Source organism: Urocitellus parryii, chromosome 11, assembly GCF_045843805.1.
Source record: "Urocitellus parryii isolate mUroPar1 chromosome 11, mUroPar1.hap1, whole genome shotgun sequence".
In the NCBI taxonomy this organism is placed as follows: domain Eukaryota; kingdom Metazoa; phylum Chordata; class Mammalia; order Rodentia; family Sciuridae; genus Urocitellus; species Urocitellus parryii.
Genome location: NC_135541.1, coordinates 19786434 through 19800786, shown reverse-complemented (window position 1 = coordinate 19800786; position 14353 = coordinate 19786434). Strand labels below are relative to the sequence as shown.

General features: G+C 53.0%; 3 protein-coding genes across 4 annotated transcripts; 2 read left to right on the top strand and 1 right to left on the bottom strand.

Moving 5' to 3' along the window:
- Positions 1-68: 68 nt before the first annotated feature.
- On the bottom strand, positions 69-2145 carry Tssk3 (testis specific serine kinase 3). Its single transcript, XM_026406840.2, has 2 exons — positions 1833-2145; positions 69-1177 (listed from the first exon to the last, which is right to left on the bottom strand). The coding sequence occupies exons 1-2, from the start codon at positions 1975-1977 to the stop codon at positions 516-518; spliced, it is 807 nt and encodes a 268-aa protein (XP_026262625.1). The 5' UTR covers positions 1978-2145; the 3' UTR covers positions 69-515.
- Positions 2146-2150: 5 nt separating this feature from the next.
- Fam229a (family with sequence similarity 229 member A) lies at positions 2151-3228 on the top strand. Its single transcript, XM_026406839.2, has 3 exons — positions 2151-2726; positions 2808-2954; positions 3126-3228. Exons 1-3 carry the CDS (start codon positions 2584-2586, stop codon positions 3226-3228), a joined length of 393 nt encoding a protein of 130 aa, XP_026262624.2. The 5' UTR covers positions 2151-2583.
- A 7252-nt stretch (positions 3229-10480) lies between these two features.
- On the top strand, positions 10481-13548 carry LOC144249219 (uncharacterized). Of its 2 annotated transcripts, none has more exons than XM_077791463.1 (4): positions 10481-10585; positions 10841-11095; positions 11393-11477; positions 13343-13548. In XM_077791463.1, exons 1-3 carry the CDS (start codon positions 10536-10538, stop codon positions 11469-11471), a joined length of 384 nt encoding a protein of 127 aa, XP_077647589.1. In that variant the 5' UTR covers positions 10481-10535; the 3' UTR covers positions 11472-11477; positions 13343-13548. The 2 variants fall into 2 exon arrangements, 1 of the variants encoding a protein (XP_077647589.1); XR_013342193.1 differs by having other exon boundaries at positions 10532-10565.
- Positions 13549-14353: the final 805 nt, after the last annotated feature.

Below are 14353 nucleotides of genomic sequence, written 5' to 3'. Positions count from 1 at the left end.
CTGAGACAGAGGCATTGGGGGTTTGGTCTGGGTCCTAAGGAAATTAATCCCTTGACCCCATGTCAGACTTAGCTTGGTTATTAGCTTGGTCTCTGGGATGAAGAAGGGATGGGGCCCCGACTGGCTTCTCACCAAGACAAGGAGCCAGGAGGCCATTTCTGCATTCCCAACGCTTCTGCTTTTATTTGGAAAGGAAGTTGCAGCAACAGTGGTTCCAATCGCTCTTGTCATTTTTTTTTTCCTCTCCTCTCCTCCCCCTGTGTTTGGATGATTCTGGGGTCTAATTTAATTAACTTTGGTTAAACACCTGTATGAAAATCACTTGTCAGCCATAACAAAAGGGAATGAGGCCCTTGGTTCCATGGCCCTTGTGAGGGAAAGAGTCGTCTAGGGAGGGTGTAGGTAAGCTTTAGTATAACTAAACAAAGTGTAAAATATATATCACCATTTTAGAAGCGGGTTTTGGATTTGCTTTCTCCCCCTACTTTATTGGGGAGGACTTGCCATTGCTTTTATCAAGTGCTTGCTAGCCATGGGTGCCAACTAACTTCTTCGATTGAAGGCCGGAGGATCATGTCTGGTTCCAGGAGCCGCTTGAGCAGGTCCTGGCATTCGGTCGAGATGCCCAGATGAGTGGGGAAGGACACCCCCTTCTGCTGCTGCCACAGCATCTTGGGGATGTCTGTGTCATCAAAAGGTAGGCTGGCACAGAGCATGACGTAGAGGACCACGCCCATGCTCCAGATGTCACCCTTCTTGCTGTCGTGGGGAATACCCTGCAGCACCTCAGGGGCGGCATAGGCTGTACTGCCGCAGAAGGTCTGGCTCAGCTCCCGGCGTGACTTGGGTAATACCTTGGCAAAGCCAAAGTCGGTCAGCTTGAGGTTGAAGCCCTGCAACAAGGCGTTCTCACATTTGAGGTCCCGGTGGGCCACGCCACAGCCATGGCAGTAGCGGATGGCCTCGACCATCTGACGGAAGAGGGCCTTGGCCCGGCTCTCAGGCAGTGGCCCCCCATTCAGCACACAGTCAAAGACATCCCCTCCCTCAGCCAGTTCCATCACCAGGTAGATTTTCCCATCTGCAGACTCCAGCATCTCATACACCCGGATGATGTTCTTGTGGTCCAGGGTTCGGACAATCTGGAGTTCCCGAGGCAGGAATCTCTGGATAAACTCTGAGGAAACAAAGAGAGATGTACATCAAGATCAGAAGGGCCTAACTCCTTACTCCTGACTCTACCCACCATGACTAGGTCTTATTCCTGGGTTAAATAGTCTTAGATGTATCTAGTGGCTTAAAATTGCAAAGTATATTCACTTATCTTTTTAATACATTATTCAGAGGAACTACTCTCTGCCAAAGTCAGGGACTACTGTGAGACCACAGATATTTAGCTGCTTTGGGGACTTTAGAGGAAGCCACTGAATCTCAGGAGACCTGATTTGCCCACAAGGTGGAGAACCACCTCCTCCTACCCCTACCTTCTGACCCACAGTTCTTTCCAGAAGCCCAGTCTTCCTTTTTCCAGCCTCCACCTGCCTTGGAACCAGCTCCTGCCCTCTGTTAGCCCTGGCTGTGGCGTCTCCCAGTCTCTGTTCCCCTCCTGGAATAGGAAAAGCCCCGGGACTCTTCACTTTGTGCCAATTTTATCTTGGATTTGAGGTGTGATGTTCTTGGAATCCCAGCATCCCTGTCCCCCACTGACCTATCCCAGGGCCATAATCCTCCTCGGTTCCCGACTAAAAGGGAGGAGGGAGATTTCAGTGACTGGAGGAAGTACCCACCCACCTCAGCCAGCCCTCCCTTGCGCCAAAGGGGCCCCAGCTCACCTTCTGGCCCTCCCATCTTGTCTATAATTTTAATTGCCACTTTTCTTTGGTGTTTTTTGGAAAATGCTTCTTTGACTTTTGAGTAGGTCCCTTCCCCAATGGTCTTGCCCAGCTGGTACCCATTGGAGAGCAGAAAGTCCTCCATGCTGTCTAGCGCCTCCTTCCTTCCTATCACCCTCTCAGCTCATGCTGCCTCCGCGAGGCAGCTCTACTCCACCATCGCCCTTGGCCTGCTCCTTTTCCCCCCAAGGACTTCATCCACAGCCGCCCCCAGCGCTAGAACATTCTCCGTCTGGACACAGCCGCGGGTGGTGGGGAGGGAGAGGGTCAGACATTTTTAAACTACCGACCAATTGTGATGTAAATGCTGTGTGACCCTTGGCCAAAATGGGCAATGGCCCTACCTGCCCTCACCACCACCACCACCAAACCCAACATCGGTTAAGTCGCCGCCACCGCCTTGCCCGCATGCCAGTGAGTGGCAGCCTGGTCGCGGAGGGCGCCCGGAGCGTCTGCATGGGCCTGGGATGCCCAGCTCCTCCTCGTGGAGGCTGCCTGCCCGTAGGTAGCCCTCGTCGCCTGCGCCCCCACCGGGCCGCCGGGGGTTCTGCGCGACCCGTTCTCCAAACACCATGATCTTATAGTTCCCCGCTGGGGCCTGAGCTAAGTGCTGGGCGGCCCGGGGCGACAGGGGGTTCTCCGGCGGGAGGAACAGGCTCTGTGAGGTCAGCACGCCACGACCCGGGTCACAATGCAGCCCTCCCCCTCGACGCCCGGCCTCGGGCGCACCGCAGACACCTGCCCGGCTCCCCCTGGACCGGAGCGTCCTCCCGCGGCCAGGGCTCGGGCAGCTGCTTCCAGCCTGGGACCGGCCTCGGTCTCGGCCTCCGGCAGGTGAGCAACAGCCAGGAGGGCGGGAGCGGGCAAGGGGCGCACGGCGGCTCGAGAGCGGCCTGACCACCATTCCCCGCGCAGAGCGCCCCGGGGCCTGGACATGAGTGCCCAGGAGCCGCCCCAGGGTCGGAGATTCCCCATTGAGGCCGGAGACTCCCCTGGCCTTGCCGCCGCCCCCGAGTCCCAGGACAGCCCGGAGCCGGTAGCTACGGAGCACAACCCGGTCAGGTGAGACCGGCGCCGCGCCCCGCCCCGCAGCCCCTCCTCCGGGCTCCGCCCTCCGCCGCATTGCCCATCCCCCGGGCCCTGCATCCACGCCCCAACCCCACAGGAGCCCGGGGGTGCCCCAAAGGCGTAGTCCGGGCCTCAGCGCCCCTGGTCTCGCGCCGCTTTCCCCAGGCCGCTTCGACGCTGCCCCGGCTGCCACTGTCTGACGCTGCTACACGTGCCCATCGACGTCTACCTGGCCATGGGCGGGAGCCCCCGGGCCCGCGCCACCTGAGTGCGCCTGCGCAAGGGGGCTCCGCGGGAGCCGGGCGGGACGAGGCCAGCCGCGGGCCACCAAGCTGAGGTCGCACGCGCCGAGCACGAGACAATGATGCACATTTTAAAATAAAAGAATGATGCACATTTTAATAAAGCACAGCATAAACTGTTCTTTCCATTCCGGGCTGACCGTGTATGTCTGTCCGTCTGATGGGCTGCTTGCCTCCTCCCGCGGATCTGATCCTAGGGGCCCGCCCTTCCATGTCGGCCTTTTTCTGGCCCGACGCCACCCTTCTCCCTCCATTTCTTGTTGGTCATGTTCCCCAGGGTCCTGTCATCGTCCATCTTTCTATCTCTGTCCTTGGGTCACCAGTGAAATTCAGATTACTACGCTGGACGATGGCGACCTACTGAATCCAGGGAGGGACAGGTGGGCAAACGGAACTTAGAAAAAAGACTGGCCACACCAGGCTCATGTCATTCTCCCATGCTGGAATTAGGTTTTGCTGTCTGCCACTTTGTGATCACGGGCACCTCTGGCTCTATTAGAGGGGTTAGGGTCTGACCCAGTTCATTTTGAGTAAGATTCTCCTAGGACTGGCGGGATCACGGAGAGCCTGGGAAAGAGATGGTTTGGAAAACTGATTTCTTCCTTATTTTACAGGTGAAGGAATTGAGTGATGCTGGCACACTCCTCAGTGTTCTCAGGCTAAATGCCTTTAAATCCATCCGTAGGAGGAGCCAATGACATGAAGGCTGCCCAAAGCTGAACAAGTATTTTCTGCTTTCCAATTTTGCTTTAATGAACCTTATTATTTTTATTTGGGGAAAAAAAATGTAACCCAAAGATCAGGTTAGTCTGCTGTCCCAAGAGATCTAAGCACAATTGACTCAATAGCCCTCCCCTAGAAGTCCAAGCCTTTCCCAAGAGCACTTCAGATCCCACTTCACCTGAAGGGGACACCCTTCTTGGTTTCCATGCAAAATGCTCTCCCAGGCCCTTCCAAACTGCCATCCCCCAAAGGTGAATCCTTTCCATGCTTCCTTTTTGTTTTCTCATCTTCCTTCTTTAAAAAAAAATTGTAGTAGTATATGGACAGAATGTCTATTTTTATGTGGCTAAGGATCAAACCCAGTGCCTCACACATGCTAGGCAAGCACTCTGCTACAGCCTTAGCCCTTGCTTACTTCTTTCAACCCCTCTTCTCAATTCTCTTTTCCTTGAAAAACACAGCCAAGTGTAGTGGCACATGCTTGTAATCCCAGCAATTCAGGAGACTGAGGCTAAGGACTTAAAGTTGAAGGGCCAGCCTAAGCAACCTAGTGAGACACCGTCTCAAAAATTAAGCCAAGCATGGTGGCGGGCGCCTGTAATCCCAGTGACTCGGAGGCAGAGGCAGAAGGATCACAAGTTTGAGGCCAGTAGTGAGACCCTAAACAACATATGGAAACCCTGTCTCAAAAAGTTGAAAAAAGGCCTAGGCTTAGTGGTTAAGCACCCGCTGGGTTCAATCCCTGGTACCAAAATAAATAAATAAAAATCTGGGGATGTAACTCAGTAGCAGAGAGCCCCTGGGTTCTGTCAGATCAGATGGGGGAGGCTTTATTGCGATATCACTCCCAGGCGGAACTCCATCAGACCCACAGAGGGGACAGGGGAAGGGTCTGAGGAGAAACTTTTATGGGGCTTACAGCAGGAAGGGAAGGGCTTGGGACAGGAAAAGGTGTTCTTAGAGTCCCTTGCCCCCTTGGAGTTGGTCAGGGGAGTTGGCTGAACTCCAGGATTGGCCAGGGGGTCCTGTTGATTGACAGGTGTTAGTGAGGAGATCTGGCTGATTGACAGGCGTTTCCACAGGCATCTGATTGATGTTCTTTTCCAGTGCGGGCTGCTTTGTTCTAAGTTGCCACTAAGTCCCCACCAAGTCCCCGCCACGGACCTAACAGGTTCAATCCCCAATACCAAAAAAAAAAAAAAAAAAAAAAAAAAAGCAAAACATTTACTACTGCTACCTTCCACATGCTTGGTTTGTGAGGGATGTCAAGATTGCAGACACTGATTGACTTTGCCAGTGGTCCAGATCTGGGGGGGGGGGTGGCTAGTTAGTTCTAATTTATCCATGAGCAAGGGGAAAGGGGTATTCCAGAAATGGAATGGAGAAAACATTGTGGGCAAAGGCCTAGAGGCAGGAAGGAAAGAGGGTCAAGTTCAAGAAATTCAGTTCAGTGTTCACCAACACCTACCTGAGCCATGCTATGTGCTGAGAGTTCATGCCTCATGCAGGGAATCCAGGGATGGGTTAATGAAGCTGAGTTAGGAGTCCTCCTAATACCAGGCTGAGGAGTTTGAACTTTCATTTGTAGGTGACAGGGAGTATAACAGGCTCCAACCAAGGTCACTTCATTCTCTCATTTATCTTCTCCATGTCCATCTTGTTCTGTTCTTTCTTTTTTGCACTGGAAATGTCTCTGGCCTAAACTCTAGTCCTGAATTCGAGACCTGCCTCTGCCACTTACTGACTGTATGAACTTAGACTTCTTTCTAAGCCTCTCTTAGCCTCCATTTCCAAATCTGGAAAATGGGGTTAATGACACCTGCTGCAAAACTTCCATAGGTCATGCTTGTACAGTCCCAGGCAGTACATGAGCAGGCCACAACTGCTGCTGTTCCAACCTTCGACTTCAAGGGGCAACAGAGAGCCAGAAAGCCAAGGACAATGTCTCCAGGGGCTGGGTAGCCAGCCCTGCAGGGGGTTGGGAAAACCCTCTTGCCAACTTCCCTGCAGTTCTGCTATGGAGTCTAAGAATGGGGTGGGGTTGGGGGGCATTTGCAGAAGATTCCCCAGGTGGGAAGGGCAGAGCTGCTTTCTTCACCCTCAGGGGTAAAGCTTTTCCTGGACCCCAGTGCAGGACCTCTGGGTCCCAGCCTTTTTCTCTGGGTCTGAGCAATGAGGAGGGACTCGGGGAAGGGATATGTTCAAATCACTTCCTTTCCTGACTTCTGTCTCAGACACCTTATTAGCTGGCCCCTCCCTAAGGAACCCCCTTTTAGAAGGAGGGGGCGAAGTACAGATGGACCCCCCAGGTTACCATAGAAACAGCAGGAAAAGGGTTGCTGTATCGTCATGGTAACAATTGACGTCAGCACTACCCTTTCCTATCGCTTGATATGAGAGGGGGGCAGCCACCCCAACCACAAGCAAATCCCCCACAAAGCCTCCTCCCCATGCTGAGCCAATCAACCAAGGGTCGACAGGCTTAATATAGCACAGAGTTAAAAGCACAGACTCTGATGTCAGTCAAACCTCAGTTCAAATCCTCTCCCAGCCTCATCCTAGCTGTGTGAATTTGAGCAAGTTCCTTAACCCCTTGAAGTCTCATAGGTGCAATGAAGATAAATGAGCCTCCACAGGTTTATGATGAGGATTGCCCGGGGCCACGTAGGTATCAGGTGTGGGGACTAGTCCACAGGAAGGGCACGCAGACATTAGTTTATCATCTTGGGACCTGTCAGGGGTTGTGGTTTCTAGAGGGACCCCAAGGACTGGGCTAGGTTTGAAAATCTCAGGATTTGGGGTATTGTGTTAGAACCAAAGACAGTGGAATTTCCAGGTTCTCAAGAAACCCCAGATGCCACTTTCCCTGAAACCCCATCATATCCGGGTTCTGACCCAACTTCCTCTTTCTGCTCCCAGCTGTCTTGTACTATGTCTTATCAGCAGCCTTCTACATCTCTTCCTCCCCCCACCCACATTGGTACCAAGAATTGAACCCAGGGACATTGAATCACTGAGCCACATCCCCAGCCCTTTTTATATTTTATTTAGAGACAGAGTCTTGCTAAGTTGCTGAGGCTGGCTTTGAACTCCCAATCCTCCTGCCTCAGCTTCCCAAGCTGCTGGGATTACAGATGTGTGCCAATGAACTAGGCAGCCTTCTCTCTCTCTCTCTTTTCAGTTTTCAGTGGACACAACATCTTTATTTTATTTTTATGTGGTGCTGAGGATCGAACCCAGCGCCCCTCGCATGCCAGGTGAGCGTGTTACTGCTTGAGCCACATCCCCAGCCCCAGCCTTCTCTCTCTTGAGCTTCCATCTGCATCTGCTTCTATAGGGGAAAAGGATGGGTGACAAATATCACCCATGGGCAACCCCATGCCAGGTGGAACCTTGGATGGACACAGGGAGATGGGTGTCCCAGTTCCTACTGCCCTCTCCCCACCCACCTTTGAGGTACAAGGACCAGAGACTTTCTCATTCCCTCCCTTTTCCCCACCCCCCAGCCCAGGCAACAATAGTTCATTCTGCCCCATTTTCACTGCCACCATCATGAGGGAGGCCCCCATCTCTAGCCATCTGGATTCCTCCAGCATCCCCCAACCAATCCCCCTACTTCCTTCCTTGTTTATTCCTCCAGTGCAGAATTAGTTTATAAAGACCACAATCTCAGGAAGGGCATGATGGTGCACACCTGTAATCCCAGCAACTCTGGAGGCCAAGACAGGAGGATCACAAGTTCAAAGCCAGCGTCAATAACTAAGCAAGGTCCTAAGCAACTTAATGAGACCTAGACTCAAAATAAAAAATAAAAAGGTTGGGGGTGTGGCAGTGAGTTCAATCCACTGTACCCAAAACAAAAACAAATGAATAAAAAACCACAATCCCAGCTATGTTATTTCTATTTAAATCTCATCAATGACTTCATGTCTTTTGTCAGGCCACAGTGGACACCCTCAGCTCCTCACAAAAATCTCTTCCCACTTTTAAGCACATGTACCTTCTGCCTGCAATAGCTTCCCTCAAAACCCCACTTTCCCTTCAGGTTCATCCATTGTTACTTCTCAGAGAAGGCTCCTCACAGCCATCCATCTCCTCTCGTAGTAACTGCTTGTCCCAGTGTCGATGATCCCAGTTTCATGCCCCTATGGACTCACGAAGGGCTGGGACTGTGTTTTATGCATCTTGACATTCCCAGGTCTATGATGGGAGGGCTCACAGTCTGCAGCTTAGACCAGCTGGTGAATGACTGCTTGATTAGTCCACAGGGGTGAGGCCAGGTCCTGGTGAGGAGCTACCTGAACTGGCCCAATGGTGGGAATGGCTCTCATAAGGAACTGACACTTGGACTGAAGGGTGAGAAGCAGTTACCCAGGCAAAGATATAGAGGTGGGAAATGTCCTGGCACTGAGAATGGCAAGTGATGTCTGTGAACTTGGTGTTATAGATACCATGCAGGGGGATGGTCATATTCATGTTTGGAAGGGCAACCCTGACTGCCCTGTGGGGACAGATCATATGGGGATGTAGGATGGCAGCAGGGAAAAAGGGGGCTGTTGTAGTCCCCAGGTATAAGGTAATGGGACCTTCACTGGGCCAGGTGTGGATAGTGAAAATGGAAACAATGGGGTTTTGTTTCATTTTTTCTTTCTTTGTGGGTGGGTTTATGTGTCACTGGAAATTGAATCGAGGAGCATTCTGCCTCTAAGATATGTCCCCAGCCCCTTTTATAAAATTTGAGACAGTGTCCTGCTAAGTTGCCGAAGCTGGCCTTGTGCAATCCTCCTGCCTCTTGAGTAGCTGGGATTACAAGCATGCAACACTGCACCTGGCTAGCAATGGGGTTTTAGATATGTCTTGGAGAGGACAAGATTTCATAACTTCTTCAACAAGAAAAGGAAGAAACAAGGCAGTCAATCTAGAACCAAGCTCAGATTTTAGGTTCAGACAAATGGAAAATGGCCAAGCTGAGGATGTGGAATGGAAAGCAGATGCGGGACATGTTTTCTATGAGGCGGGACATCCACTGGAGGGCTCCAGGAGACAGGGTGGGCTGAAGAACAGAAGTATCTGACCCAGGCTGAATGCAGAACAAGTGGGAAGGAATGGGACTCCAGACACAGGCTGTAGAGGGCCCAGGAACAACTGTGATTAGGTGGTGAGCAGAGGATGAGAAACCTGCCATGGAGCAGCAGCTGGTGAGATAGTGAGAAAATCAAGAGTGCACAGTGTCCTGAGAAAATCAAGAGTGCACAGTGTCCTGAAAACCAGGGCCCAGCAGTATCTCTTAAAAAAAAGGGAGTATTTTTGACTGTGTTGAAGTCAGCCACTGCTAACAGGTCAAGTCAGATAAAGACTTGCAAGCATCCCTTGGATTTAAGCAACTAGGAGGTCAGTAGTGACCTTGAAGAGCTGTCCTGTCCAATGGTGGGCGAGGAAGCCAGATTGCAGGGGTGGGAGGAGGAAGTGGAAATAACTTGTGCACACAACTCTTTGAAGAATGTTGGCTGTGAAGTGGGGGCTGGAGAAGGGTGTGGTTGAAGGAGGGCTTTCGGTTTTTTCAAAGATAGGAAAGACTAGAACCTGTTTGCTTGCTGACTGATGGGAAGGAACCATTAGGGAGGGAGAGGTTGAAGATGGGGAAAAAGAAAGGGATTGGAGGAGGGAGATTCCCCAAGGAGGGAAAAGAGATTAGTTCCCCAAATATGGCTGCACAATTGGAGGGGGCAAGCCAGGGCCTGTGTTGGGCTCTGGGGGCTCAAAACAGCTGCCCACTCTCCCAGGCAGCCAGTGTGAGTCACTAGGGGGGAAATAGCCCAAACTGGCAGTGTGGGAAAGGGAACTGGGCCAGTGAGTTCCTCTGGATCCCCAGGGCGTCAGGAGCAGGGCCCAGCCTGGGCTCCAAGCCCTGAGCCCTGAACCCCATGCTCTAAGCCAGACAAGGGCACAAAGATTGTCTCACCCTTTATAGGAGCAGGAACAGTCAAGGAAGATAGAGTTTACTTTTTTTTTTTTTGTCTACCCAGCTCTGAGCCTGTTTCTTCTTCAGCCCCCAAAGTGAGCCCAGCTCAAGGGTTTTTAACTTTTGGGGGGTAGGTGTGAGGATCCTTTCTATTCTTTAAAGACTGGTGTGTTGGGAATTCTGCAGATCCTTACCACCCGGGCCCTCTGAGGTGTGGGTTCCCTATGAGCACAACATCCCACTAAGGAACAGAGGCTGAAGGCCCTGGGGGGGGGGGTGGAAAATCGTTTCTCCAACACACACAGCTGGTCTTCCTTGCCTTTGGATCCCTCTGCCTGTCCTGTGCTTTTGTCTTTGGCCTAAGGGGACACATCTCTAGGGAACCTGAAGATCTGATGACTAGCCCCCTCTGTTGAAGCTGCTGGAGAGGGCATAACACTCCAGCTCGGCCCCCAACCTCACCTGACAGCTGACGCCTCTTGCTAAAAACAGCCGGCCCTGGGGGAATATGGGCTTTCAAGCCTCCCCGCCCCCCATGCTCAGGCAGGTATTAAAAAGGCCAAAACCGGGGCAGGCGGGTTGGACACCATGCTATTCACCGAGACTGCCCACTTCGTGGTGAATTTTCTTCTGTCCCGGTGAGGGGAACCAAGGGAGGGCAGTGGCGGGATAGAGTCCTGGCCTGGCAGCACGGTTGGGGGTTGAGGAAGGGGGTGCCCAGTCCGGAAAGGTTCCGGGGATCTTGGTGGGGAGGAATCTCTGACCCCGCTCCCAGTCCCTCTAAATTGACCAGGAGTGATCCCGACCCACGCCTCGTCTCCTGGGATCCGAGTTGGCTCCCTCCTCCGGTCAGTCGTGCCCTCCCTGGGTGACACTGTCCGGCTCCCCCGCAGGCGGCCCCGGGCCACTCCCCCGCACCGCCTGGACCAGGATCTGTGTTTCTGGGGCAGCCGGGGCCCGACCTTGCCGGAGCCGGCCGCCCGCCGCAGCCTGGGCGACTACTGGCTGAGCCCGCAGCGCCATCGTCCGCCGGGCGCTGCCTGGCACTGGCCCGCGCGAAACCTGATGCTGCTGCCGGGGGCCACGGGTCTGGCGGACGTGCCGTCGGCTCGCTGGCCCAGCTGCTACGGCGCGCGCCCGCGCCTCACGTGAGCGCCCGCGGGAACTGGCCCTGAGAAGGGGCGGGGCGAGGCCTGAACGGGGGCGGGGACTGAGGAAGGGGCGGATCCCCAAAGTTATGGACCACCAACTAGGAGGGACGGGGCTGTTGGGGAAGGGCGGGGCTGTTGGGGAAGGGCGGGGCTGTAAGTGAGGGGCGAGGTTAAGGGGAGGGGAGGGGCCCAGAGGAGGGGGCTGGCCCTGGGGGCATCAGGAAGGGGCGGGGCCGGGCGGTCAGAGCCAAGACCCGCGTTGCCCCTATTCTGTCTTATGTTCCCGCCCTCTAGGTGGAAATACCGTTGGCAGAACATTAACTACCAGTTCTTGGGCAAGAGGAAGAGACACCTAGTTCCCCTGCGTCCGTGAGAACTGGTGAGGGACAGGGCCAGAAGGGTGCGGTCTGTGGGAGGGACCTTGTGGAGGATGGGGTCGTGGGCGGGGCTTAGCTGGATGTGGAGAAGAGCAAGGCAAAGCATCACATGGGGCCCAGCCACCTTTAGCCTTGAGGCTGGGGGACATGAAGGTGTCAAGGTGCGTGGGAGGGTTCCCACAGGCTGGATGTGGATCCCTGCAGAGTTATCCTTTCTTGTCCTTTTGTAGCCACCACATATTTTTAAAAAGATTGGCAGATATGACATTGAAATATCTATTCATCAGAAGACACTCAAAAAAGTAGAGTCCCAAACATAATGCCAGTTCTGTGCCCATCATAGGAAGTTTTGGGGACCAGGATAGGTTGTTTTCTGACTACCAACTCAATCAGCCTCAGAGCAAGAGTGACTCCACCCCAAGGCCTAGTGATCAAACAGAATGAACAATGGGAAGGAAGACTGGGGATCTGGGAATCAGCTTGAAGGGTGCTGTCAAAGCAATCATCTTGTGTGTGTCTGCATTCTTCACATTTCTATGCATCTCTAAAGTCAGTGCCCACCTCTAAGTAGAATTGTTTATCTGTGTGTCCATTTATTTACTCAACAAGGGCTTATTTGTCAAGGGCCTATTTTGTGGTTTGTGCTTGGTTTATACAATGTGTTAATCACTGGGTTCACATTGGTGAAATAAATGGTTTGGGCCCCTGCCCTCGTAGAGCTTACACTTTGGTAAGGAGGCGAACCGTAAAGAAGAGTTAGAGATAAACAGTGTGCTGTGTTGGAGACTAGGAGTGGGCCAGTTGCTACTTCATATGAGATGGGTGGGGACTCTGTCTTGCTTACAAGTCCAGAATAGTGCCTGACACATAGTGGAACTCAAACATGTTGAAGGAATGCCTGGGCTGGTCAGGAGTTCCTCTCTGTGGAGGTACATCTTAAACTAACCTTGAAGGATGAGGATCCAGCCATTTCCAGCCCCTAAGAAGAGTATTTTGGGTGGAGGAAGCAGCTCATATCTGGTTGCTGACCTCTTGTCTACTATCATGAAGAATTCATGTTACAGAGCCTTTGTTCCTGTCTGTTGTCTCTGATCTTGGATGCGCTGGGGCAGGTTTAGACAGGGCCCCTCCAGGGTCCCTAAAAGTGAGGTTATTGCTGAGCTGATTCACTCCACTGGGCAATTTCCCTGAAAACAATCTTTCCCCCAATGGCATCAGTCCCATGATTTCTGGCTCCCTCCCAGGGCATCATCCTGTGGCCTGTAAGGAAGTCCTTCACCCTGGCTAACTACAGTCCCTGCTGAGGTAACCTTGGCCTTGTCCTCTCATTCGGCCTCATGGAAGGAGGGGTAAGATGGGCTAGGCCTATAGCAGCAGGTCCTGCCTAGATAGAGAACACAGTAAAAACCTGACAGAATGAGGATGACAAAACCTGGCAACCCCAGGCAAGTGAACCTCAAAAGACAGAGATAATCACTCATCTTAGGATCCCCTGTCACATCCATAATCTCATTTAATCCTTCAACACCCCACTTTATGGGCAGAGAGGAAAATAGTGGCAGATCTGGGACCAGCACCCAAGCGCTTGATAAAATAGTAATAAGAACTACTGTTCATTGCACATTTCCTCTCTGCCAGGTACTATGCTAAAACTCTGCATACATTTTCTTCTTTAAGCCTAATCACAATGCTGTGAAGTGTTGTCCTCAGACGAGGAGACTGGGGCTCACAGCCATTGAGTGACTTGTCCAAAGACGCCAGCTAGTTCTCAACTGGACCAGTTTGGGCTCAGGGAGTTAATGTACTCGTGCGATACTTCCTGTGCCCCTGGGTTTCCAGAGTAGCATCACAGATACCTGTTTTCCAGGGATTTGGGGACACAGGCTTCAGGCTTTTCACATGAGGATCCCAAAGCAGACTTGTGCAGGTTGAGCAGAAAGCTGGCCTGGGACTGGCAGTACTGCGTGATCCACTGTCCCCTCTCCATGGATGAAGAATATCTACCTTTCCTCTCCCTCCTGGAGTCTCTGAGTTCCTGTCCTTCATGCCCCCAATAAAACACCTTCTGTCTCTCTTGGGCACTTTCCACTTTTTTGGGGGGAGGATGACCTGAGTTCTTTCTGGGGACATACAGGAGTGTCCTGAACCCACAGGAATGGGGGCATCCTCCATTGCCTCACACTAAGTCCATCCCACCTCCAGTAGAGTAGATTGGATGAACCAGACCAGCTCCTGCTCCCAGACTCTCCCCCTGCCACACAAAGGCAGAGACATACACTAGCTGACTAAAAGGTCTGAGGTGTGGGTGACATAGTTTGTTTGGGGCTCAGTGGGTCCTCTGATGGGTCAGCAAAGACTTCTGGGAGATCCCTGGAGCTGGTCGTGACAGGTGGGCAGCACTGGGTGGGCATGCCCAGGAAGAAGGGCAGTGCAGAGGAAGGCTTGGCGATTTGTAGATTGAAGTGTTTGTCCCACTGAGGGAACCATGGGACTGGCAGCCAGGTGAGCCCTGCCTGAACTAAGGCCGGCCAGGACCAGAGCTTCAGCGACTCCAAGGCCAGAACAAGGGATTGAACACTATGCAGGAGGAAACGAGGAACCATGATCCGCTCGAAGCAGGGGAGGGATATGCCTCAAGGAGTGGTCTCTGCCTCTTCATGGGGTTCAAGGCCGGTGGTCAGGCTGCCGTCCCTGTGGTTTCTCTTACACACTGTCTCAGGTCCTGTCTGGGCAGTGGTCCTACCTGAGCCTCCCTGAAAGGCCTGGTGGGAGGTGCTGATGGCTAGAGGAAGAAGTCTTAGGGCTGCTCCCAGGAGCACCAGGTCTTGGGAACAGCAGACTCCCAGTACCCCTCCCTCAGTGGAGCCCTGGCCCTGTG